The sequence below is a fragment of the Euleptes europaea genome, chromosome 5 (genome assembly GCF_029931775.1).
Source record: "Euleptes europaea isolate rEulEur1 chromosome 5, rEulEur1.hap1, whole genome shotgun sequence".
Classification (NCBI taxonomy): domain Eukaryota; kingdom Metazoa; phylum Chordata; class Lepidosauria; order Squamata; family Sphaerodactylidae; genus Euleptes; species Euleptes europaea.
The window spans coordinates 74,992,418-75,018,563 of record NC_079316.1 but is presented as its reverse complement, the minus strand read 5'-3'; the positions used below and the strand labels follow the sequence as shown (position 1 = coordinate 75,018,563).

Sequence of the window (26,146 nt, the reverse complement as noted above, 5' to 3'; positions counted from 1 at the left end):
TTAGCTGCTTATGAGGAATCGAAATTCAGAGCATTTGCTCTTCCGTCTCCCTCAACAACCTTTTGATTGACTCTGCTTAGATCTGTACAGCAAAGCAGATAAATCGACATGCCACATGCATGTGATGCTTAATCATTCGTAATAGCCATATTTGCCCTGACACATAATTTGCTGTATCAAGCCACTTTTTTTTTCTTTCTCACTATATTCTGCTGCTTGGCCTTTGCTTTGTAAAACATTTTAATAATTTGCTTTAAATACATCAACATGCTGATATATGATTGCCCCCTTTGTACATCTCCTGGAGGAATCATGTACTCTCTTCCTTCTGTGCTTTGCATGGTTTGTCATTGGGAAAAAAAATCTGATGTCAGAAAAGAAGAAAAACTAAGTCCTTGATTTTCTTCTTGTACAAGCAGCCACCCCATGTATAAAGGCCATCAGCCCCAGTGAAGGTTGGACTACTGGTGGAGCCACGGTCATCATAATCGGAGACAACTTCTTTGATGGCTTGCAAGTTGTATTTGGAACAATGTTGGTCTGGAGTGAGGTAAGATATATTTATTGGTTGGCTGTGAGCTTGGTCCCCCCAACCCCCAGCCACCATGGTGTAGTGGTTAAGAGCGATGGTTTGGAGTGGTGGAGTCTGATCTGGAGAACCGGGTTTGATTCCCCACTCCTCCACATGAGTGGTGGATGCTAATCTGGTGAACTGGATTGGTTTCCCCTCTCTTACACGTGAAGCCAGCCGGGTAGCCCCACCTACCTCACAGGGTGTCTGTTGTGGGGAGGGGAAGGTGATTGTAAGCCGGTTTGATTCTTCCTTAAGTGGTAGAGAAAGTCGCATATAAAAACCAACTCTTCTTTTTATAAGCTGTTAATAGGTTATTGGCATGACATGAGATTTTATTCCAAAGTTTTTAGGTCATGAATTCCCATATGGCAGTAGACTGAACACAGGGAAATAATACGTGAGGCCCTTCATGGCCCTCTAGTGAAAACCTGCTGTAGAAAGCCTCTAGATACAATTGGGCAATTTGAAAAAAAAATTACTAGAAGCAGGTTTAAGGAAACATGTGGAGGCAATTTTCATATGAATGATGCCCTGTGGCCTTTCCTGCAAACTAAAGGATCATTTTCAGGTATTTTCATTTAAAAAAAAAACTAGCAATAACCCAATCTTGTGTTTGACAGCAAGACGGGAGCGTTTTTGATAGGAAGGTCTAATTTAGACTCGTTTTACTAATCATATCCAACTGACGTGTGAGCGCTATCACTAAATCTTGATTGAAATTATGTTTACTGTGTGATTTTTTTAATAGCTGATAACACCCCACGCCATCAGAGTTCAGACCCCGCCACGGCACATTCCCGGTGTTGTTGAAGTAACTCTCTCCTACAAATCCAAACAATTTTGTAAAGGTGCTCCTGGACGCTTCGTTTATACTGGTAAGTGTAGCAGTATTTTTGCTATGTCTAAGCTGTACTTTCCATACCTTAATGATGCTTGGGAATTAAAAGATTAGAATTTCATGCTGGTATGTTCACATTGGCAAATCTGTCAGCAGCTACATAATGATTAAGTAGTGATGGATCAATTTCAAAACGTGTCTGTAACTTCACAAAAAGTAAGTCTACTGTCAGATAACTCTACATTTCTTAAGATATTTCTTTACATTTTACATTACCATTTGTGTCTATGTTCACATCCAAGAGTGTCCTATATGCAGTTTGAAATGTTAGATGTGTACTTAAATTCTGCAAAAATGTATTTTACATGGGCACTGTATGCACACACGCACTCACACACACCAACGACATGATCTTGGATAAACTCATCAAGGGCATTATCAGTCCTTCTGAGTGAGCGCAGCCATATTTGTGGGGAAGGATTCACTGAGGGATCAGTACAGCCATTTCCTCTAGCACCGTCATTGCAAATGCAACTTGTGTAGGTTGCAACAACAACAAAAAATTGGTCTGACCTTAATAGCCCAGGCTAGCCTAATTTCGTCAGATCTCAGAAACTAAGCAGGATCGGCCCTGGTTAGTATTTGGATGGGAGACCACTAAGGAATACCAGGGTCGCTATGCAGAGGCAGGCAATGGCAAGCCACCTCTGAACTCCTCTTGCCTTGAAAACCTTATGGGGTCGCCATAACTTGGTTGTGACATGACAGCAAAAAAACAAAAACAAATCCCAAACAAGGCAACAATTGGATGAACATTCACAAGGCGTGCATGGCCTTCTAGTCTGTGTAAGGATCAGCATGCTGCAATTTACGTTCACCTAAAGTTAAGGGGAAAGGCGAGTGCAATTTCAGCGTCAAAACCTTTATTGGCATAAATAGGGGGAAAGGCAATGGCAAACACCCCGTAAACATAGTCTGCCTAGTAAACATCAGGATGTGACGTCACCCCAGGGTCAGTAATGACCCGGTGCTTGCACAGGGGACTACCTTTACCTTTTTAAAAGTTGGGAGCCCAGATCTCAAAAGCTAAGCGGGGTTGGCCTTGGTTATTACCTGAATGGGATTCCTTCAAGAAAGGCCAGGGTTACTGCACCTAGGCCATTGCAGACCACCTGAGTTTGTTTATTGCCTTGAACACCCTACCGGAGGTTGCCATAAATCGGCTGTGACTTGACGGCACTTTCCACCAACAAAGGGACGGAAGGGGGAAATGAAGGAATGGAGTCCACTGAGCCCTATGACAAATTCCCTCTGCATTCTTATCAGAGCAAAAATGGATTATGCACAAAGTTTGTATTCCTTACGATTTTGGGCAGAAAAAATGTACATTTTAAAAGGCCTTGAAGGTTGCACAAGCTCCAACTTTTGCCTGATAGCCCCCTCCTCAAGGCAGAGGAGCATATACTGAGCTGTGAATATGCTGAGCTAAACACCTTGTCATAAAGTAGAAAAGTTATCCAACCTATTCTGAACCTCAGTGGCAGTATGATTTGTGCTTAATTTCTTACACTTAAATGGTTGTTGAAGTCAGTGGGCTCAATATTATATCCTGATACTTCAGTCCCTCTTGTTCATAAATAACATTGTCATGTAACATCTTCCTACACACACCCCGAACAAGAACAGTCAGACATGATACCTGGCAGTAAAGGCTATGAACAGACAATTATTCATTGCTGTCATTTTTAAGTGTGTATAATGTAAAAATCTACTAGGGATAGGAAATAAGTTGGATACTTGGTAATTTCAAATAATCTTTGTCATCTAATCCTTTTGGCATTTTTTAAAAAATCCAGGAAACATAATGGACTGAAAAGATGAATTTGAACTGTACTCATTTATTAATACTTTCTACTGACAATTTTATCAATAAGATCATATAAACAATGACTGTATCTAAATATATACAAGTTATACTGATAATATATATATATAAGGTAAACTATGTTAAACAAGCATCTGTCAGCTAATCTGCTCTGATGTGGGAAATTAGTATTTCATTAAAATTGAAAATGTGTCTAAAAACCTGTTTTCATAGTTCCCATTGTATTACCAGTTGATCCTGAGTAATCAATTGACTCTGATAGAATTATTCCAGAGTAATAGGCTTACTTCTAAGTCGAAAGTATATTCACTAACATGGTACGGTAGTTGAGGGGCTATGTAATGAAACAATACATATAATTAGTTGTTGGAAGCACCCCATTACATAATGTTCTGTATGTAAATTCTGAAGTCGAACCCCCAAGAAAATTGTATCCATTCAGCTAATACACATTTGAATGGAGTCCAAGACCATTTTAGCGAATTATTCACGATGAAGTGACAACATGAACTTTGCTTTCTTAAATTCCCTGAACATGATTGCTAAATCTCACCATGTGTGCCATCTTGAAATTCTCTGTGCGTGCATGACATATGTGGTGAGTGCAAGAGAACATGCAGTAGATGGTAGACCTAATAATTGATGGTGACATTGCAGGTATCATTATAAGGGAGCATGTTCAACATGATAACACAGGTTTCTGAAATAATGACATATTTAAGGATTTTTATCTTGCCTTTCAGTCTAAGCTCCCAACGTAGTTCCACCATACTGGACAAGCTTGGGAACATGCTCTACAAATATTAGCCACAGCCCAACACAGAATCACATGTGTTTTGCCAATTGAAATCAGTATGTTTAAGTATATCTCTGTGGTAGATTGTGGCTGTAGATCATGAAGAGATGCAAGTACCATCTATAGGTAAGCTGAGATCTTAGGGGTGGCAAAATGGATTATCTGAGGCTAATAAAAAGCTTTACTCTCTAGCCACAACCTATTCTAACTTTCTTGAGAACTCTGTTCTCATAACACGGCAAGACATAACAGTTTTTGCAGTAATGCTTACTTGCCAATGATCAGAGGAGCTGAAAAGTAACTGAGACCAAACATTTTAAAACCTCAAATCTATGAGCAAATGGCAGGTCAATCAAGAACCTCAGCTCTCTGCAAAGATAATTTTATGTCAGAGTAACTGTAGATTACCCTAAAATTTCATAGAGATAAATTATGAACTTTGAATTATTAAAACTTCTTCAGATGTCTTTTCACCTGTAGTATAATGATAGTGGATGTAGGAAGACTGTTTCTGAAGATGACCAGGAAAACAGAAAATGTGTGAAGGTATGATATACCTTTCACTGCAGTGACCAGGGTTTATGGGTTTTTCTGGGTGCGTATGCATATTCTAACTGAAATAGCTTATATGTTATTAGCTTCCAAGACCTGGGAGTCCATTCTGTAGCAACTCACTTGTAGTTTTGGTCAAGTCTGCAAGGCTACTTATATTTATGTAAGTTTGTCTTTTGTTTACAAGCAACAGTGGTAGTAATCCAGATTCTTTGGCTGGTATCAATACACATTTCCATTGATTTGTGTATGTACTAGCAAAAATCTGGTCTCAGCCAGAATTCAATAGTTAAGTGTAATATATTGAACCATTCTCTCTATGTAAACTTTCATAGTTTTACAGTGTTTAAAAGTCACATTCTCATAAAGATCAATTTATTCTTTGTCCCTTTCACCGGGAGTCATAGGAAATGTTAAAGAACAATATTTAAGTGAATCAAAGTTACTAAAACTGCTGTGGCTGCAATTAATTTACTGGAAGCATAAAAATAAAAGAGTTACAAGACTACACATTTCAAATGTTTTTTTTTTTTTTTTTAAAGGAGCATGGAAGCCTATATGGCTACAGAAAGTAAGAGGAAGGGTAAGGTCAAAGCCTGTCTGACCTGGAAACTTCAGTCTGATTTGTATTGCCCCTAAATTGATGGGGACAATGAGATAATCATTGGAAATTACACTCCCCATTGAAAACTGAGCCAAACTTCACTGTATTTCACAATATGAAAATTATGTAGCCCCATAAGAGGGAGGGGCTGAATCCCCAGGGCATCTGTTTCTCATCAGTGTCCCACCATGCTTGCAGTCTGGCTTGGCTCTCTAACATTTAACCTTCTCAGCATGAGGTGGAACAAAGGGCAACTAGGCAGCAGAATAATGAAACAAGGGCGTTGTGTGGTATGGAAACTGCCTTTGCAAAGTACAGGAGTGGAGGCATTTAAATGATGTATATAAAAGTACCAGATTTTAAAAACAAAACAGAAAACCACACACTCACGTACACCCCAGACTATATATGACCTTAGTCATATAGAGTGCTATGCTGTTTCTCAGCAGGCCGAGATGAAGGTCTATTACCATCTATCCATGCCTTTTTGCCTGCTGCTTTTCAACTATTGTAAAGATACAATTACCTTGGGAGATTGTGGCAGTTCAGTTGATTAGCACGGTGAATTAAAAGAATGAGTCACAAATGACATGTCCAGCTCTTCTCTACTAGTCCTTGGTATTCCCAATGTACCTCACCCTTGTTGTAGGAAGGTCAAAAATTAGAGAGAAATAACAGTTTTCAAGCAGCTAGCACTTAGGAGCAGAATTAACAATCATTCTGTATGTAATTGCCAGTTAGTAAATTGCCTTCCAGACTGTAAAATGCAATATAAACTGGTGGGCACCTAAAATTAAATTAATGAGATATTTGCCGCATTTAAAAGTGAACAATGCAAATTAATAATCGAGTGTAGTACTTGTTTTAATATTTGTCAAGTAGTGTATCATTCGCTTGTTTAATGACAATTAAAATAGTTCTTACCTGAAAAAAATTCTTGGCACATTTAAATTAAGCAGCTTTTTTGCAGGTTAGATTCATCATTTTACTTGCTAGCAGTCATTGAAGGTTCTTAAATTAAATATCTGGGATTACTTTTTAATTAGATTATAAGCATTGCAATGTTATTTGATTAAGGCAAATTGTGATTTGTATGCTTCTAAATGGAACTATGCTACAGTCAGTATTTTTAAACACACATTTTAAAATGTGAGGAATTATTATCGGTAGTATCTTTAAGAAAACCATAGCTCGTGTATGCAGATGTAGGCACGGGTATACCACCACTTTCTTGGAATGCATATTGCACAAAAGGTTTTCCGGTATGTAGAAGAAAATCTTGTCAACAGTTTTGCATATATGACTTTTAATCCATACCTTTTTCACCCAAGCATTTTTCTACCCACTCCTTTCTTCCTCTTCAATTTGACTAACTTCTGCTTAAGGAAAAACAATATTGCAGAGCTCAGGGGTTTAGCATGTCATTTGCAGTACACTAAACTCAGCTGAAACAAAAAGACTATTGAGACTGAACACTGAGAAAAGTCTGAATGTTGAATAATATAAAAATCTTTCCTGTGTCTGCAAGACATTAATTAATTGTGAGAATACAAACAATTATTTCTGTACAATTACTTTCAGTCAGCCTCAGACGTGTGAAACAAGTAATCACTTCCTTTGATAGAGTATTCATGGGAAAAAAAGTTACATTGCACTCCCACACTTGATCAATATCACAGAGGGGAAAAAATCTTTCTATTCAAGAAGACGAAGAGTTGGTTTTTATACCCTGCTTTTCTCTACTGAAAGGAGTCTCAAAACAGTTTGCAATCACCTCCCCCTCACAACAAGCACCTTGTTAGGTAGGTAAGAGAGTTCTGAAGAACTGTGACTATAGCCCAAGGTCACCCTGCAGGCTGCATGTGGAGGAGTAGGGAGTCTAATCTGGTCCGCTGCTCATGTGGAGAAGTGGGAAATCCAACCCCGTTCTCCAGATTAGAGTCCGCTGCTTTTAACCACTACAGCACCCTGGCTCTCATAATGTATTATTGTTTTGAATCTTTTAAGTGGGTAACTATTTTGCCTATCTTAATCTGTGTTAGCTAGTTTAATCCATTTAACTCACTTTACTCTCTGAAAAGATTTCAATAGGGGTATGCAAAAAAGAAAATAGCTGTGAAATTCAGATTTGGTTTTGAGGGAGGATTCCAATTTTTTTAGGTCCATTATTCCTTATGGGGAAACTTTTAGGGTTACTGGGGGGGGGGTTAAAGGTATAGGCACCAAAATTGCAGGAGAGCTGCTAGTGCCTATCCTTTAAATATCCCTCAAATTACAAGTAGATTGGACGAAGAGGTCCAATTCTATGGGCCCATGAACAGGGTCCCCCTAGCTATCCTCCATTATTTCCTCCCAGCTGCTTCCAGGGCAAAAGCCATGTCTGCAGGCAGTAATCACTGGTCAAATGTCTGCCATGGAAGAATCAACAACAAGCCCATCAGAACAACTGCAGAACCCAGTAATCCCAGTAGAACCACAAGCCAATGTGCCAAGCCAAACAGAACCAAAATCAAACCAGAGAATCTCTGCAGTCAGGGGCACTTTTGCAACCCCGGCAGAACCAATTACAGTGTGCAGAACCCAGCAGAACCTAGTGCCACTCTGGCAGTACAAGCTTAGTAGGACCAAAGTCAAACCAGAGAATCTCTGGAGTGGAAACTGAAAGTGTGGGGAGGGCTTCGCAAGCCCAGCAGAAGCAATGATAATGTACAGGTGCCCAGCAGAACCCAGTGCCACTGTGGCAGTTCAAGCCCAATAGAAGTAATGTCAAACTGGAGAATCACAGCAGAACAAATTCAAACGAGGGAGGGGGGAGAGAATGAAGCAACTCTGGCAAAGAAAAAGAAACTATTGAAACTAACAATCAGACTTGAAATAGACGGAAGCAGCCTGGCAAGCTGATACAAACTCCGGGGAGACACAGAAACAAAGGAAAACAAACAAAGAAAAACTGGGGTGGGGGGAAACAGTCCTGGATATATTTGGGATGCTGAATATACCCCAAAAATACCATATCAGTATTTTTTTGGTTCAGTTTTACATGAATGCACATCCCTAGATTTCAAGCTGTAAGTATTTTAGGGATCTTTTGTGTGAATTCCGGTGTGCTTTTTATCAATGGGGCTGCTTCACTATGTTCAGAGTCAATAGCTCCCTTCCATCACAGCCAACACAAACTAGCTGTCTCATAGGTCAGTGCTCTTTAAACAAATTACTTGTATCCACAGAGCAAATGATTGTTAATTGCCTCCCACAAATCATACTATTTTTACTATGCTAAACTAAATGCTAATGCCTTAGTTAAATTCAGACCACCTGATCATTTCTTGTACATATTAAATTATAATTCTTAAACACATAACTTTGTCATCATGAAAAATTGGTAGCAGAATACAGTGAATGGTTAACCTTTTTTTCCTGGAACTTAAAAAAAGAATATTTATTGTCACATTTGACATTCATAGTAATTCTAATCTATATACAATATTTACTTTTTGACTATTTCATTGTCCAAGCATACTGCTGTGTTTTACCGTATTGCTTACTTATTGATCAGACCTTGGGATAATATTAGTTGTCAGGAGGACAGACATCCTAGTCTTCCTATAAGGACGGCTGTCTCAAATATGTCCTTCAAAGCAGTCTTTAAAAAATAAAACGCTAAAACTGATACTCTAACTTTGCCATGTTATAATTTTTAAAAATACATACCTAATGTAAACATATTTTATAAAATGAGATGGGGAATAAAGCATTCTGTCTAATACTGTCTTGCCTGGCAGTTGTTCTGTTTTCAATCCAAAAAGCATTTTCATTAGACCAACAGTAATGACGATAAAAAAAATTGATTTGATAACCTGACATAGTGACAGTATGTTAAGCTTGCATAAAATGGCTCATTTAAAACCACTGCATTTCCAATAAGTATAACATGGTCATTGTTGTCCCCTTTCTTTTCTGTCTCACAGGAGACCAGAAGAATGAGACATACCATTTGTGCTATTGCACAAGTAGACTATTTGTTCTAATCAGTGACACCCATTTACTAGAATTGCTTAAAATGAACTATACCTCATACAGAAATCGCACATTTAGAGTGTTCCATTCATCATCTGAAAATTGAGGGCCAGTAAACTTTTCTGTTCCTCCAGCGGGATCATAGACATGCATCAAAATGTTAAAAAATGATTGGTGAGAGAGAACTGTCACCCATTTATCAAAGAAAAGGAACATTATTTGCTAATTTCCCAACCAAGGCAGTGACAGGGTGCTTCGTCTTTAGACCCATGGTGACCAACATGGCCTTTTTGTTATTAGTACAAGTCAAGCGCTTTTTGGCTGTTGCTAACAAGACACATTTGTCTATCATCAGAGAGTGCTTTATTTTTTTCCCAAGTAGCTGTGACCAAAGTCTGATCTCTGCATCGTGACTAGCTCCACTTCTCCAGGTTGTGGCAGCACTGGGTAAAAGAGGAACTGATAAATCACAGAGTTTCTGCATCAAGGTGAAGTTATTGACTCTGTGGTACCAAAACTGACAAAATGTAGCAGCGAGGAAATAATAATTCATCTTCCTCACTCCCACCCAAAAGGACAAAAGGGTCACTTGCTCACTTAAAAGACTGGTAACATTTGAACACATGCAAAAGACCTTTTGTTTGTTTACACTGAGATATTTTTCTCAGTTATTTCTTCTCCTTTTATTGTGCTATAAAACTATTTGTTTTATGCAGCCCATATGAAAGACAGTGCATTAAACATCAGAGTGTTAAAAATTATTTTTTGTTGTCTTGCCATTTCTAGATTGTTTTTAAAAATACAGCCATGCTTGGGTTGCAACTGTTTCTTCAAAGGTTCTGTGATCATCCAGAGCTTTCCATTTATGCAAATTATATTGGGAAACACGAATGAAATGCAAATAGCTGCTACTGAAAATTTACACACGATTCCATAATTGTGAATGAGGTTCAGTTATGTAAGTGCCTCCAAAAGTGCAGTGCTTAAAGCTTCTCGAAATCCACCAACGTAAGCCCTAATGTCAGCTCTGATAATCTAGTCTACAGCCATTTTCTGCATAAATATTTCTTGTAAGAAGGGCCATTCACAGCATTAATAACATAGATTTATTTGCCCTAGGCCCTTCTTTCAAAAGAAGCACTGCATAGTATTAGCGAGGCCTGGAGACTCTCCACCTTGGAAGGGGAGGGTGGCAAATTGCTATATAAGGAGTCCCCTCGCACCCACCCTCCTATTGGATATCATGGGATAAGCCAATCATTTTTATATGGCCAAGCAGGAATTTTTGGTGTTTCACCTGATTGCTCGATTTGAAACTTTTTTTAAAAAATCCTGCTTTTCAGTGTCCTGGAAAGAAGAATGCTTAATTAACTAGGCCTGGTCTTAGACTGGTTAGTCCATAACTAGTTGGAAGGAATAGGGCAGGTTGCTCAAGATAGGTAGGAATAATCGGCAAACACCCGCCAAAATGGAGGGTGTGCCCTGAATAGGCCAACACACTCCTTACGGTGGGGTACTCTGGGTGTATGGTGGGGCACTTTGTGCTGATGAGCATTGTTCCAAACCTGGTAGAGCCTTATAACAGGATAAGGCTTGGCATCTCTGAGCACATAGCACATGTGCAGGCAAGAAAAAACAAGGCTGGTGAAAGTGCTAGCCAAGTTGAGTCAGGGTGGAACCTGCACATACAAGGCACCCGCAGTTGGTTGCCTAGCACAGCCCACCCTTAAATAATTAGCAATGACTAGAGATGTAAAATTTCTAGACATTTTGAATCCATAGAAAAAAGCTATTCCGGGGGGTGGGGGGGTGGGGAAATGACAATTTTGGGAGAAACTGAATATATGTAATGTTCATAGACCTATCAAACCTAAACTAATTTTACTGCTTTAACAACATAAAATACATCATTTGTAACGTATCATATAAAACTGACATATTTATAGAATTTAAAAGTTATAAATGTCTTAGTTTTATACAAGCAAAACTGCAAATAAACCCAATACTTGAGAGAAAACTTCAAGCTGATGCACCCTACGTTATCTTAGCACATGTTCCCTCATTTTTGCTATCTGGTTAGAGAGAGCTCAGTTCTCTGTGAAACTTTCAGTTTTTCTCTGAGAAATGGATGCAGTTTCTGCCCCACCTCCTTCTGATCTTTTTTCTCCCCCCTGCAAAGTAGGGCAATAAGCTACTTTTTACCCAGTCTGTAGCTAAATGTGTCACTATAGTTTGAGGGAGAAGTGAAAAGGTCAACAACATCAGGTCAAAAGAACAACAGAAGGCATGCAACTGTTGAGAAGCAATGAAAGCCCTGCATGCTCCCCTCATAAAGATTAGGTTTCCTTCTACGTGCAGAAATACATCTTGGATTTAAAAACTGTCTGTGTCTACAACATGCCCACCTTGTCTTTAAAAGCATTTAACTCATTCTAAAATGAGAGCCAACGTGGTGTAGTGGTTAAGAGTGGTGGACTCTAATCTGGTGAACCAAGTTTGATTCCCCACTCCTAAACATGAAACCTGCTGGGTGACCATGGGCTAGTCAAAGTTCTCTCTGAACTTTCTCAACTCCACCTACCTCACAAGGTATCTGTTGTGGGGAGAGGAAGGGAAGGTGATTGTAAGCTGGTTTGAGACTCCTTAAAGGCAGAGAAAATCAGGGTATAAAAAACCAACTTTTCTTGTTCTAAAAGAGAAAATATTTTATAGGAGTTTTTTTTCCAATACTCTACCCAATTTCCAAATTATCTGTTGAAAAAACGGGGGGGGGGGGATTCCTCAGAAAAAAGGGAAAAGAACCTTCCCCCTGAATTTTTCAGGGTTTTTTTCTAGGCTTTCACATCTCTAGCAATAATGTAGACCAACCATTTAATAAATAAAACTAGTTGAACCCATACAGTTTTTGGGTGCCTGGGCAATCTTACTTATTGCATCCCATTACCCATACACTGGGATGAATTATGTACATCAACCAATCCCCAAAGCATTTGTAAATATTTACCAACAAACGTAATTTCTTTCTTATTAGGGAGTCAAAGGTAACAGGCATTGGTATTTACAGTCTGCAATTTTTTTGGCAGAGATTGAGCCTTACTGTATATCAGATAATCAATGAAAACTCTAATAGGTACCATCTGGTGACCTGCAGGTGAGACCCACCAGAGATTACCAGCATCCTGTTGCATGCTACAGGCCATACAATAGAGTGCCCTATAGGAATATAAAGCACGACTTAGACTAAATAGACTAAATATTGTCGAAGGCTTTCACGGTCAGAGTTCATTGGTTCTTGTAGGTTATCCGGGCTGTGTAACCGTGGTCTTGGAATTTTCTTTCCTAGAAATTCCAAGACCAAGGTTACACAGCCCGGATAACCTACAAGAACCAACGACTTAGACTGTTTCCACATATTTAGTCATCAACGGAGCCTTATTATAAATCAAAGAATTCAAAACAAAACTCTAAAAAGTCCAAATGAGAGCATGAATCACTGGAATGTTACATATGAAAGAAAACCCCTTTCAAACAAAAATGGTTTATTTCTAATCTTGTTCTTATCTAGTTTTTTTTTTGAAATCACGATTAAGTTCCCTAAATATTTTAAAGTATTGTAAGGTCCTCAAGTACTACACTTATGGTGCAATGCTAAGGGGGGACCAAAAGCCCTTAGGAGGCAACGTGACCCTAGCACCAGTGTAAATGCCACTTGTACTATCAAAATGAGCATTTACGCTGGAGCTGGGCCATGAATGCCGGTGCTGGGGAGTGGCATGGCAGCATACCTTTGGCACAGAGGCTTGTGCCGGCACCAAAGGGGACGTTCCTGGGGGCAGGGCTGACATTAGTCAGCTCCTTGAGCCCTTTCTTCCTGGGAACGCCCCCTTTTGACAGCGCAAACTTGTGCCAGCAAAGACGGTGATGCAGCCCATGGAATTACATAGAGCGCTTTCACGAGGGAAAAGAAAGCACATGGCTCTATGCCTCATGTACCACCCAAAATTAATCTCAGTACTTATTAGGGACAAGCACTGTGCTTTTTGGTTTGTTTTTATTTGTCCTTACTCTGTTTTACAAGAGATTTGTGTGATCCAGTTGGCACTAGGGCACATCCAAATTACTGCTAGCTTGTGTAGCTGGAGACGCTATTTCTTCATCTGGTTCAACATGTCATCTTTTTCAGCAGGTATGATTAATTGAATCCACTGAGGCTTCCTTGTGAGTAAACATGGATAAGATTATTCTGTGTAACATTCCTTTCTGTTTTAAAACTATTACAAACTGCAGGTTCAGGCTGTGGATTTGACAATATAGCTTGCAAATATTCTCCCCTCACCACTCTCCCCCTCCCACTTTTGGAATGCTGCCTGATGAAGAATTCTGGTGAACTCAAAAGCCTGCTTACTACTTTGCTTTGTTTAAGTTAGTTCTCATATAGCTATTACTTTTTTTCTTTTTTGTGCCATCAAGTTGTAGCCACCTTATGGCGACCCCTCATGGGGTTTTTAAGGCAAGAGATGTCCAGAGGTAGTTTGCCATTGCCTGCCTCTGTGTAGTGACCCTGGTATTCCTTGGTGGTCTCCCATCCAAATACTAACCAGGGCCAACCCTGCTTGGTTTCCGAGATCTGATGAGATCAGGCTAGCCTGGGCTATTCTTATTTATTTGAAATAAATAAGCTGAGATAAATATTTTAAATGTAATAAAGAAACTGCTACAGCTTTGCTTGCCACAGGTTTAAAACTACCTTTGGTTTTATAGACATACTGCTAAACTTTTCAAACATTTTTTGATTATTAATGTTCAAAAGCAGACAGCGTTCAACCACATCATTGTGAACTTATTGCCTGTCATGCTCGTAGTCCATAATTGTAAACATTTCATTTCAAAATTCTTAACCTTTTAAAGAGTTTACAAGAGGCAGTTAAGCAGAGCCTAATGTCTCTTTTTAGTAATAATGGAATAGAAGATCTCAATATTTGTGCCCCAGAATAAGAAAGAAAAATGACATAGGCTTACACTTTTCTTCTCTGATAGCTGTTATTATCTTTGATACCTCTTGGTTCCCCTTTTCACACTGCTGGGGAAAAGTGGGAGGTAAACAGAAAGAGAGGCAGAAATGTAAGGGAAGAACAGTAGGATGAGAGAAAGAGAGATCAAAGGATGAAGTATCATGTGAGAAATGGAAAAGACTGATGAGCAAAATAGATTGTGGAAATGTTGTAGATACCGAAATATAGCCAGAAGCATCTGGGTGGCTTTTAGACCTGCTGTGTTGAACTTTTGTCCAGATGACTGCCAGATTAAAAAGGCAACCTCAGCCCACATCCTAGATCACAAAGCTTTGTTTCTAGAGAAAGGTAAAGTTTCCAATTCCTTCCAAAGTAGACGGCAAAAGTGCTTGATATTACTACTTCAATTTGGCTCCTGTTGCAACATACCAAAGAGAGGAAAATCCTCTTCTGTTGTTATGGTGCAACCACACATGGGTCAGCAGCAATTCAGTCCTTAAAAGGTAGCGGGAATCTATTTAGCTATAGTACCCATGGGAAGAGTAAGCACCAAATAAGGCCACAAATATGAAGACAGACAAGCAGAACTATGGCTTGCATTATTAAACTATATCTCAATTAGTGAAGCACCTTGGAGTATTTAATACTTAAAATGTAACACATTGTTTACTTTGATACAGTATTCATGTTTCTGTATCATATTAGTAACTTTTATCATATTAGTAAAATGACAAATTATTTTTTAAAAATATTCTGTCACATTAGTGAAATGTATTCACAAATACCATGCTCTATTACATTAACATACATATTAAGCTGTGGTAGCTTCCTGCCACGATATAAACATTTATGATATTAGATAATATTCCCCCTTTTATCTTAGACATTCTCAAGTAGGCATAATTGTTTTAGTGTCATTAGCAATGTGTTATCTCTGTGTAACAGTGGTGTCAGAATTTTCAGAATTCAGTCACCTACTGAAACATTTATCTTTGGTTGTAGAATCCAGATGTTTCTGTAATATAGACGTCTATGTAAATTAATATATTTTAAGTTAACATACATAGCAAAATAATTCCAGGAAATCTGAAATACAGGAAGATTATATAGTCTAACAAAGTCCAGCTAAGGGGTGTATACACACACACTTGTAAACTTCTGTGCCTCTATCCTTAGCTGGATGAAAAATTGTGCACATAAATACTGCCATGGGCACAGATCTTCATCAGTCCAACGACTGCAGTACACCTTCAGGGAATTGGTTATTTGCTGCCCCCACCAACCAGCTAATTGACACAATTGCCAGTTGCGTAACATACCTTTTAACTGGAGCAAGGTGAGGCACATGTTGACTTCTGTTGACTATGTGCACTAAGGCAGATGTATATGCAATGAGAGCCATATGAGCATTTCATATATGCCCTGCCACATTTTAGATTTACTTACTCATTCACATGTAGAGTTGGCAGGCCAATGATTGGCTGCCTGAGTGGGCTGTCCACTGGCTTAGTAAGGCCAGACTTAAATTAGAGCTCCATGTTACATGTATGTAACATGACTGGATGATGCTTAAATAAGTATATACTCTGATCATGGCTGAATTAGGCCTCATTGTTAATAATTAATTACAATAACAGCCATCAGAGGTTTACTCAGAGGACACATACATTGATATATGTATTGGAAGCTTGAATGTTGAATTTACATGTATTTGTTATGACTTGGGGTGTAGGAATGAGTGGCTTGAGGGTACTGTGTTTTCCTTGAACAAAGGGTAATCAGGCAGTGGTAAAGACAGCCATCCATCTTTATGTGACTTCATCCCGCAATAATCTGCAGTGGTTTCCAAGGCACCTATATAGTGAAAGCTTCTGAACTCACAGAACTGTATAGCCCATAACTGACTTCATCAGCCTGAGACAATAACAGTGGTATTGTTATCTTCCAGTGCAGACAGAACGCTACAAATCTCTTAACCATAGTTAAACGATTGAGAACTTGAGGCTTGTGTACTTCCTTCCTGACACTAATTTCCTTGTTAGCCTAAATAATGGATAAACTTTTCCTTGCACTAATGCTTACTGTAGTTAATGCTACCTAGATGTCATCTTAACCAGAGTTTGCAGATCCATTTCAAACCTTCAAAATCCTGGTGAAGCTGAAAATCATAATTAAGGAAAACATATAGACAGGATATGGGGGACAGGGATTCAGTCCCGAGATCAGCAGTGTTTCTTCTTTACTAGGCCTCCAAGATGCTTTCTTAGGCTGCAGCCCTACACATACTTTCCTGGGAGTAAACCCAGTGAATAAAACGGGATTTACTTTCAAGTAACTAAAACATGAACTCACAGTGGAGCTTCCTGTTAAGTCTGTGTGGGCAGGATTCAAGAGGTCGGAGACAGAGTTCAATGCAACCAACGTTTATTGTAGGGTAGAACAGAACTGGGGATACATTGGGAATGGTCCTGCTTATATGCCCCCCTGGCCACCTGTGGCCGCTCCCCCCCGATCCGTGATAGGGGGGGAACAACCTTCCTGTGCCCAATGGCACGTGCTGGCTTAGGGCCAATAGCGTGGCCCGGTTTCGGCCAATGGGGTGAGCAGGTCTAGGAGCCTTTTTCCCAGGACTCAAGCTCCTAGGATTTCGCCCTGCTTACCTTCTAACACATACATAACACCCCTCCCCCCTAAGTCCGGACAATTCTCGAGCATACAAAGTCCTCGAGATAGGCCGGTCTTGTTCGGGCCCGTTGCGACCGGCGGGGAGCGGGAACAGGAGTTGCTGGAGCTGGGGGCATCCGTAGATCCGGCATCTCGGCGCTGCTCGTGCCCAAGGCGGCGGGTGCTTCCGCCGCCCGAGCTTCGGGGAATGCCGTCCGTGAGGCTGTTGGTAACTCACCTATCAGCTCAGGGTCCGCCGCTCCAGCGACCTCCGGGTCCACGATGCTGGGGAGCGCTGGAGTCACCATGGTGGGGTTGAGGTCGGCCGGGCGGCGACGCAGTTGGTCGATGTGCCGCCTCAAAACTCGGCCTTCTGGGGTGGCGACCTGGTATGATACCGGGCCGGTTGCTTCCTGGACCATGGCAGGACCCATGCCGGACCCGCCCCGTAGTTCTGGGCATAGACGGGGTCTTCCTGCTCGACAACCCTCGGGGTGGCTGTAGGTGCCTCTCGGCCGGTTTTATAGGGTGCGAGGTCTGGGTGTAGGCGGTCGAGCAGCGTCTTAGGTCGGCGACCCATCAGGAGCTCGGCAGGGCTCTTCCTGGTCGCGGAGCTTGGGGTGATGTGCTGGGCTAGTAAAAAGTCTGCCAGGTTTGCGTCCCAGTCTCCGTGGGTGTGTCGCCGCAGGGCTTCTTTTGTCATCTGGACCATCCACTCAGCCTGGCCGTTGGTGGATGGGTGGAAAGGCGCCAAAGTCACATGGCGAATCAAGTTCCTTGCCATAAAGTCCTGGAATTCGGCCGACGTGACTTCAGCACCGCGTGGGCAGGATTCAAGAGGTCGGAGATGGAGTCCAATGCAACCAACATTTATTGTAGGGTAGAACAGAACTGGGGATACATTGGGAATGGTCCTGCTTATATGCCCCCCTGGCCGCCTGTGGCCGCTCCCCCCCTGATCCGTGATAGGGGGCGAACAACCTTCCTGTGCCCAATGGCGCGCGCTGGCTTAGGGCCAATAGCGCGGCCCGGTTTCGGCCAATGGGGCGAGCAGGTCTAGGAGCCTTTGCCCAGGACTCAAGCTCCTAGGATTTCGCCCTGCTTATCTTCTAACACATACATAACACTTCCTATCTCGACGTCATCTTGAAACCTAATTCGGATGGGGAGAGGGAGTTTCACTGATCCAACTTTCAAGTATTCCTGTTTAGGAATACTCTCTCTCAAAGACTCAAGGCCAAACTGCACATTATCTAGGACAGGGATGTCAAACATAAGGCCTGTGGGCCAGATCCGGCCCCTTGAGAGCTCTTATCCGGCCCTTCAGCCAGCTGAGGCAGCTACCCCCCCACACACACTCTTGATCTGGGCATGGCCTGGCCCCACGAAGGCATGGCCCGGCCCCACAAAGTGACATTTATGTCATATCCGGCCCTCGTAACAATTCAGTTCGACCCCTGATCTAGGAGATCAGATATCTATCTCCCAATATTTCCTTTAATGATAAGAAGCAGCCAAGGAAGGCCCCAATTTGGATCAGGCCCATAGTGCTGGTAGATTTAGATTCTAACTGTCCCTCCCTCTGCTGTTTCCTGAGTAGAACTGTGCTTATCCCCACCACCAGCACCACACAACATTCAGGGAGGGGAAGTATCTATTTGGAAGCAGCAATTTAAAACAATTTTCCTAGCACTGTGGCCTCAATGCAAATTTTTACCTTATGGCTGTTGTTAATGTTAATAAAAATGTCAGAAGGTCTGATCACAGATCTCCCATGTAATGTGTAGTTTAACCCTGGGAATGCATGCACACACACACAGCAGTTGTTCTCTGGCTAAACAAAAAGTAATATTATTATATATTATTGCCTTGGATAGCCTCTCTTAAAACATTGGATATTGTGACAACCAGCACCACACAACATTCAGGGAGGGGAAGTATCTATTTGGAAGCAGCAATTTAAAACAATTTTCCTAGCACTGTGGCCTCAATGCAAATTTTTACCTTATGGCTGTTGTTAATGTTAATAAAAATGTCAGAAGGTCTGATCACAGATCTCCCATGTAATGTGTAGTTTAACCCTGGGAATGCATGCACACACACACAGCAGTTGTTCTCTGGCTAAACAAAAAGTAATATTATTATATATTATTGCCTTGGATAGCCTCTCTTAAAACATTGGATATTGTGACAACTACAACAGCTAATACAACTAGTTATAGATCTGTATTTCTAATAGCAACGTCTGGCCCTCATCTGCAGATATATAAATTTGCGGATTGGGGCCACAATGATGCTAAACAGATTTTCCTGCAAACCTGGAGGACCCCCAAGGTTTGCAGGAAAAATTGAAATTACAAAAAAATACATGGGGGGGGGGTTTAAACTCCCTCCAAGAATTACCCATAGAGCTGGCAGTGGTAGGCACCAGGAACTGCTCCAACTGCTACAGCAGAGGATACCAGGAGCAGCTTCAGGGCCCAGTCACAGTGGTGGAGGAGGTCAGGAATTAAGATCATTTATTTATTTGATTATACTAGCTTAATTTCAAAAGGTTTTACATCACCTCCAAAACTGGCTCACTTCAGGTTAAAAAAAATGGTTCACTTCAGGTTTTAGCAGGCCTCCATAGAAAGGGAGTTCCATAGTTACAGATCTCTTTTTGTACCCTGCTCTACAAGTTGTTTGACACAGTAAAACAATCTCATTTTTATCTAGAAGTCGCAATCCAATGTAGAAGAACTGATTATCTTATAGATATGTAGGGCCTAAACCACTGAAAGCTGTATAAGTCAAACCCTGAACCTTGAATTGTTCCCAGAAGGTAGGATGGAGTTAATGATAATGCTGGAGTATAATATGTTTCTCAAATCTCATCCCAGTGGAAGGTTTGCTGAATTCTATAAAAGCTAATGCTTCTGAAGTAGTATCAAGAGCAGTTTTCAGAGTAATATATGTAACCTTTTTCACCAGGTGGAGCTGCCTAGTCCATGACACAAACATGGGATTGCAAGCAGTTGGGACTGGCTGAAGGCTAGGGGTTTAATCGAGAGAGAGAGAGAGGAAGAAGGGTTGAAAGCAGTGCTTTAGCATTAAAGTTATATTTTTAGAGATAATTAAATCGATCCAAATGGGGAAAATATGGCTTTGGTCTTGATTCTGCAGTATCAGATCATTGCAGTGAATTGGTGCTAACTCAGCATTTAAGTAAAGATTTCCTGTATTCCAGGATCACAAGCTATCTGGAACATTTGCACCACAGATGTGTCAAGGTGTTCTAGATGATTCTAGTCTGATTCAGATATATTGGAGCTGATTTCATATCAAAATAAAGATTGATTGATTCAGATATAGGCATGCAATTAAGAATCCCTAGGCGTCTATGCCAGTTTATTTAACTCCTAGCCAGAGATACACCACATTAATGCTATAGGTTCGTTCTGGGTATAGTATACAAGTAAGTAGTATTAGAGAATTTCTGCTTCCATTCTAAGCTTGTTTATTAAAGCATAATTATTGCATTCTTAATGCAGACTAAATCCACAAAGCATTATACTAGCCATCCATCATTGTTACAAAGATAATTAAAGGAGAGCAATTATGGGAGTCCATAAAAGTCTCTTACCCCAAAAGTAAGCAGGTCACAGGAAAGGACCCCTGCTGAGAAGAAGCTCTCGATCAATGCAATTTCCCATATTTAAAGGATTTTAAAATCATTTCCTTACAATAGCTAACTGCCCCACTTGATAAGAGTGCAGATTCTTGGTTAACTCATTATCTCATAACCATACAAGGTTATCTATACTTAGAATGTCTTCTCAGAATATATAAAAATGCTAGTTCATTCTTGCTACTTTTTGTCTAAACAAAGTCAGTTTAAAAATAATGATTACAAGTTTCTTATACATGTGAATATCTTCTGGCCCTCAACCAGTACTCCCATCCTTGAATCATATCTTAGCTTCTGTGAAGCTGGACAATCTTGAAATTCTCACATGCTTCTGCACCTGGGACTCAACAAATTGTATCTATTGATAATTGGTTAGATGGTTTCTAATCTATGCAAGGCCATATAATTGTTGCCACTCTGTCTTCTTCGTTCTAGTCTTCAAGGCTCTTCTGTTCTGGGTCTCTAGACTCCCTTCTTCACATGCATCCCTGAGAGGCCAAGTGTGATCTGTGTGTGCCACAACAGCCTCCATGATCTTTTTGGTCAAATCCAGCAACTGTTCCCCTATATTTCTGGCCATATCTGTGTCACAGGAATATATTAATATTTTGATGACATTGGCATGAAGTTCATATGATGGTTATACATTACTAGAGATGCTCAGGCACCACTGATATGGCTCATATTCTTCTTGCAAGCCAGAAGCCAATTGTTTATTGGGCGGTTTGGTGTTCATGAGCATCTTAAGTCTATTTGGCAGCTTAATTTCTTTGTATTCAGACAGAACATTACAGTTCAATCAACAGAATTTAATGCATGCATGTTACTGTACAGTCCGATAGGAGTCATAGGTCCGCCCCCCAATCCCTGTTGTCACTATGCACCCCTCCACAGCCCGTTGCTTAACTAAGAGTGAATAAAACAATAAGTCAGTGATTTATAAACAAACTCTATGTTTTGTCACTGTTATTGTTTGGTGCTCATCTAAGTCCTTGTTATTGCTCTTAATGGCTGCTAATATATTTGAAATGCTGAAATTTGGACCATCTATTGTGCTCCCAATAATATCACTGAGAGTGTGGCAAAGAACCTGCTGTCCCCAGCCCAAACCCGAACAAACCCCTGACTCTTCCCTTGCTGCTTCTTTCCCCTTGTCCAAAATTTATCTGGCAGCAGCGACAACTAGGAGGCGGTTTTCCTCCCTGGTGGCTGCAGCACTGAAAGGGCAGCATCCCAGTTTCCAGGGACTGTGTTTCCCAGAGCTCTTTTCTGACCCGCAGATGCTCAGAAGTTCGATTAACATTCTCCTTTCAGGTGGAAGGCTTATATATTAACCTACTTTTTCTCCCTGATTCACAAGTTGTCTTCATGCAAAGAGATGTAGGGCCTGTAAGGCTGAGCTGTTCCACCAGGCATATGGTTGAGGGGAGCGATGGTTTCCATTCTGCTGGCCTCCCTCCCTCCCTTCCCCCTTCCCCTTTGCATTCTTTGTTCTGATCAGGAGTTGCTGTGTTTGGTTAAGATCTCCCTCTTGACACCTGCCCAACACTGCTTTTACTGCTTATAGCCCAGCGGTGCCTGTTTTTTTTTTAATTAATGTGAATTAGTTTTAGTCTTAATTGTATTATATATGTGTTATTTTTATTGTATCATATTTCTGTAGTAAGCCGCTCAGAGCCTGACCTAGTCAGGAATAAGCAGCATATAAATCAAACACACAAACAAATAAACTGTATTTGCATTCTGAGGTGGAACACTTCACCAAGAGAGAATTGTACCATGGTAGGTAACATCCAGGGTAGGTAGCTCATAACTTACCCAATCAGTCTTTAGCTGAAGTCATCAAAGCCACAAATGGGGTCTTTAAGCAGGGTTAAAGTTTAAAAACAAAACAAAAACAAAACCAGTGGAGTTCTGCCTCTGTTTGATTGAAAAAGATATTTTCTTACTGCCAAGTCTCATTTTTCTGACATCCAGATTGCAAGTCTCCATTTCTGGAGTCAATTTCAATACCTTTATTGGCATACCATCAAGCAGTCAATCCATCTCTGGAGTCATCTAACTGCATTGGCAGAAGAGTTTCCCCAGCTTTCCTTGATAGGTTTAAAGTTGGTAGGAACAGGTTCTTATGTTGTGAGAATAAATCTGTAATAACAAATCTTTGCCATACTCAACAAGGAAACAAAACTTTGAATAAAAAGATGAAAGGGGAAAGAGAGAGGCAGGATGACATCCCTGTGACATACTAGCCTGATATAGGTTACAGTGTGGCCTAGAGTAAAAAATTCTGCTAGGAGGGCAGAATATTCTGCTATCTGGAAGAACCAGAATTTACAAAAAGAAAATGTCCCTTGTTCCCCCAGGCACTTCTAGAATGTAAAAATGCAGTTTGTCTTGGGTCTTCTGTGCAGTCCCAGCTTAAGGTTAGTAAGAGGGTGTCCGTTGCATTGTGCATACACTTGTTTTGCCACCAAAACTGATGCACCTATGCGATGTGTCGCTCCCTTTCCCTTACTACTTTCTTTGCCACCAACGAGAGATGTCTACTAGCTTCGCTCTTCACCACATTAGATTTATTCTTCTTTGTTGACAGCGTGGTCCTTTCTTCTGTTTTCTTCAATATGTCACAGAAGGCCATCTTTAAGAAGTGTCTCCACTGTAGGACGAAAATGAAGATATCAGACAGGCACTTGCTGTGCCTCATCTGCTTGGGTGAATCCCGCAATGTTGGGGCTTGCTGGCACTGCCAGCAGCTCACCCCAAAGGCCCGCTCAGATAGAGCTGTGCGCCTCAAGGCCATTATGTTTGAATGACTTCTGTCCTGTTCCTTGAAGTTATCGGTCGAGCGTGAACAAGGACCCTAGTCTGAGTCTGTCGCTTCTGTTCATTCAGAGACTCATAAATGCCATACACGATCTTTGGATCCGAAGGCTAAGAAACTGAGTTCTTCTGAGCCTCCAGCCAAGAAGGCAAAGGTTAAAACCAAGCATTTGAAAAAGAAGAGCTCCAGTTGACATGAAGCCATAAGTTCCAATGGTTGTGGAAACTATGGTGCTTAAGGAGTTGCCTTTACTGCCTCCTCGCACTTCTTCTGCTCAATTGGATCCGGACTCTTGCAGTTCCAATTTTGAACTGCCTGACTTGACTATGGATGATGCCCAATCCTGTCACCCTTTTAAGAGCTGTTCAAAACCGATTACCTTGCAGCCACAGGCTCCTACCACTGTGGCTCCACTGTTTCTGTGCCCTCCCTGGTTGGTTCTGACTCAGCAATTCCAGCCTCTGAGTCAACCATGTTCTGCAACAGCCATGGTGGGGTCCTCAGTGGCCAGTGCCCAACCAGTGGGGACCTCCACTGTGGAACAACAGGCACCTACTCCTTGGGCAATGCCTTCTTATCAGCCACCTGCACCTCACTCAAGGGCTCGATCCTCAGCTTATGGAAACGAGTCCGATTCCGACCAAGAGGACTGTATTTATTATTTCAAGATCGGTTCCAAATTCCCATTGGTACCTTCCCCCGATGATCCAGTGGAAGATTCTCTTCCAAACAAATGCTGAAAATGGATAAATCTCTTTAGATTGATGTTATATACCCAAGCCCAAAGCCTAAGGAAAAGATACTGTCTGTTCTATACTTGGAGACTCCAGTTACAGTTGCATTTTCTGACCTTGAGGACTATGGAGGTGACAAAAAGTGTTTGGGAGAAACCTTTGTCCAGTCCTTCTACCTCCAGGATGGCGAATAACCTTTATAAAGTCCAGCCTGCATACTGTAAATTTCTCTTCTCTCACTCTGCACCTCCCTCCCTCCTTAGTTGTGGTGGAGGTCCAGTCCAAGAGTCAACAGGATGATCATTCAGCAGTGGCAGATAAGTACGGGTGTCAAATTGATGCTTTAAGCAGGAAGGTTTATTCAGCAGACACCTTGGGCTTTTATATTGCTAATTATCAGGCATTATGGCTGCTTATCAACTCTTTCTTTGGGAGAAGATGACATCTTATATTGAACTGCTCCTGATGATAAGCATTCATTGGCCAAGATCATTTCTACGAAAGCACCTAAGCTTGGGTAGCAGCAGATGAACTCTGGCAGACATGCTGCGGATTGCTCAGCCCAGGATATGGCAACTGCGATTTCTCTCCGGTGCTTCTCCTGGAAGCTCTGGCACCGGTTACTAGGGCACAAATTGAGGATTTGCCTTTTGACAATCATTCTTTGTTCTAGGCTAAGACTGATGAAATGCTGGAACAAGTGCTGAAGCAGAAACAAACGGCTAGATAGATGGGAGTCATAGCTCCTCCCCCTGTTCCGTTCCACGAGTAGTGGTACCCTTCAAACGACCATTTCCAGCCTCAGGAGTACCAGAGACAAGGACAATCCTCCTCTTTCTATGGGCGACAACGTACCTATCTGTCCTCTCTGAGTCAATCCAAAAGGAGGTCTTGTAAACCAAGATCCACATCATCTCGGCCTCAATCTCCTACGAACAAGGGACAGGAACCCTCCTTTTGACTAGGGAAAAAGGATTTGCTGCATAGGTCAGAGTTTTGTGACAGATTGACTCCCTATGTTCATGTTTGGTAGGAGATTACGTTGATACCTAGGTCTTAACCATTGTTAGGGAAGGGTTTTGTTTAGAATTTCTTAACCTGCCACCTGTCAGTCCCCCTTCTACTGTTACCAGGCACTCTGATCCTCGGCTGTCGCAAACCTTTTCAGAGTTAATGGCTAAAGGTGCCGTTGAGTTTATTTGAAACACATTGAACAGGCTTCATTGTATTAGTTACATTGTACAAAGGGTTTCAGGAAGTCTCATTCCTTTTTGTTTGTTTTTCTGGCCCAAAGATGGGCCAAGCGGCTTCCTCCCAGTCTTTGTCTAGGCGGATCATGCAGACCATTAGGATTTGCTAACAGTAGTCGGGATCCAGATCTCACTTTCTTTGGGCCCACCTCAACAGATCACACTCTTCTTTGGCTGCTTTCCAAAGTGGGGTCTTGTTGCAAAATATCTGCAGAGTTGCAACATAGTCATCTCCTGACACCTTTGTTCATCACTATGTTGTGGATGTAGAATCCAGAAAGGGTGCTGCACTTGGGAGAGCAGTCTTGCAGTCTTTGTTTGACTGAAAGCTCATCGCCCTCCTCCTAGTGAGCAGCTACACAATCTCCCAGCGTGGGACTGCCCAGAAGACCAAAGACGAAAACAGTAATTGTTCATCAAGTTGTCTTCTATGCAGGCACACATTCCCTCCCTCCTACCCTGCTGTGAGCTCTTGCTTCGTATTTTGCAGGGGTTCATTCGGTGGACAGAATCCAGAACTGAAGGAAAGAGGTGCCACGTTGCGTAGGCGTGTCAGTTTTGGTGGGAAAGCATGCACATGCACGAGGCAGCAGGTGCCCCCTTACTAACCTTAAGAAGCTAGAAAATTCTCTCTGAGGTAGGCCCTGCACATGCTCAGTCCCCAATGTGTGCCTGCACAGAAGACAACTAGACGAACAACGGTTACAGGTAAGTGCAACACTGTTGTTT

General features: G+C 41.4%; 1 protein-coding gene across 8 annotated transcripts in view; it reads left to right on the top strand.

The window, feature by feature from the left end:
* The window catches only part of EBF3 (EBF transcription factor 3), a 202,696-nt gene that overhangs the window by 137,749 nt on the left and 38,801 nt on the right, over positions 1–26,146 (top strand). For 4 of the 8 annotated variants that reach the window (XM_056850642.1, XM_056850639.1, XM_056850641.1 and 1 more), the window contains exons 9-10: positions 420–550; positions 1,323–1,449. In XM_056850642.1, the coding sequence (XP_056706620.1) occupies positions 420–550; positions 1,323–1,449 (258 nt within the window). Of the gene's footprint in view, positions 1–416; positions 551–1,322; positions 1,450–26,146 lie in introns of all 8 variants that reach the window. The other 4 variants (XM_056850643.1, XM_056850640.1, XM_056850638.1 and 1 more) reach the window with 1 other exon arrangement.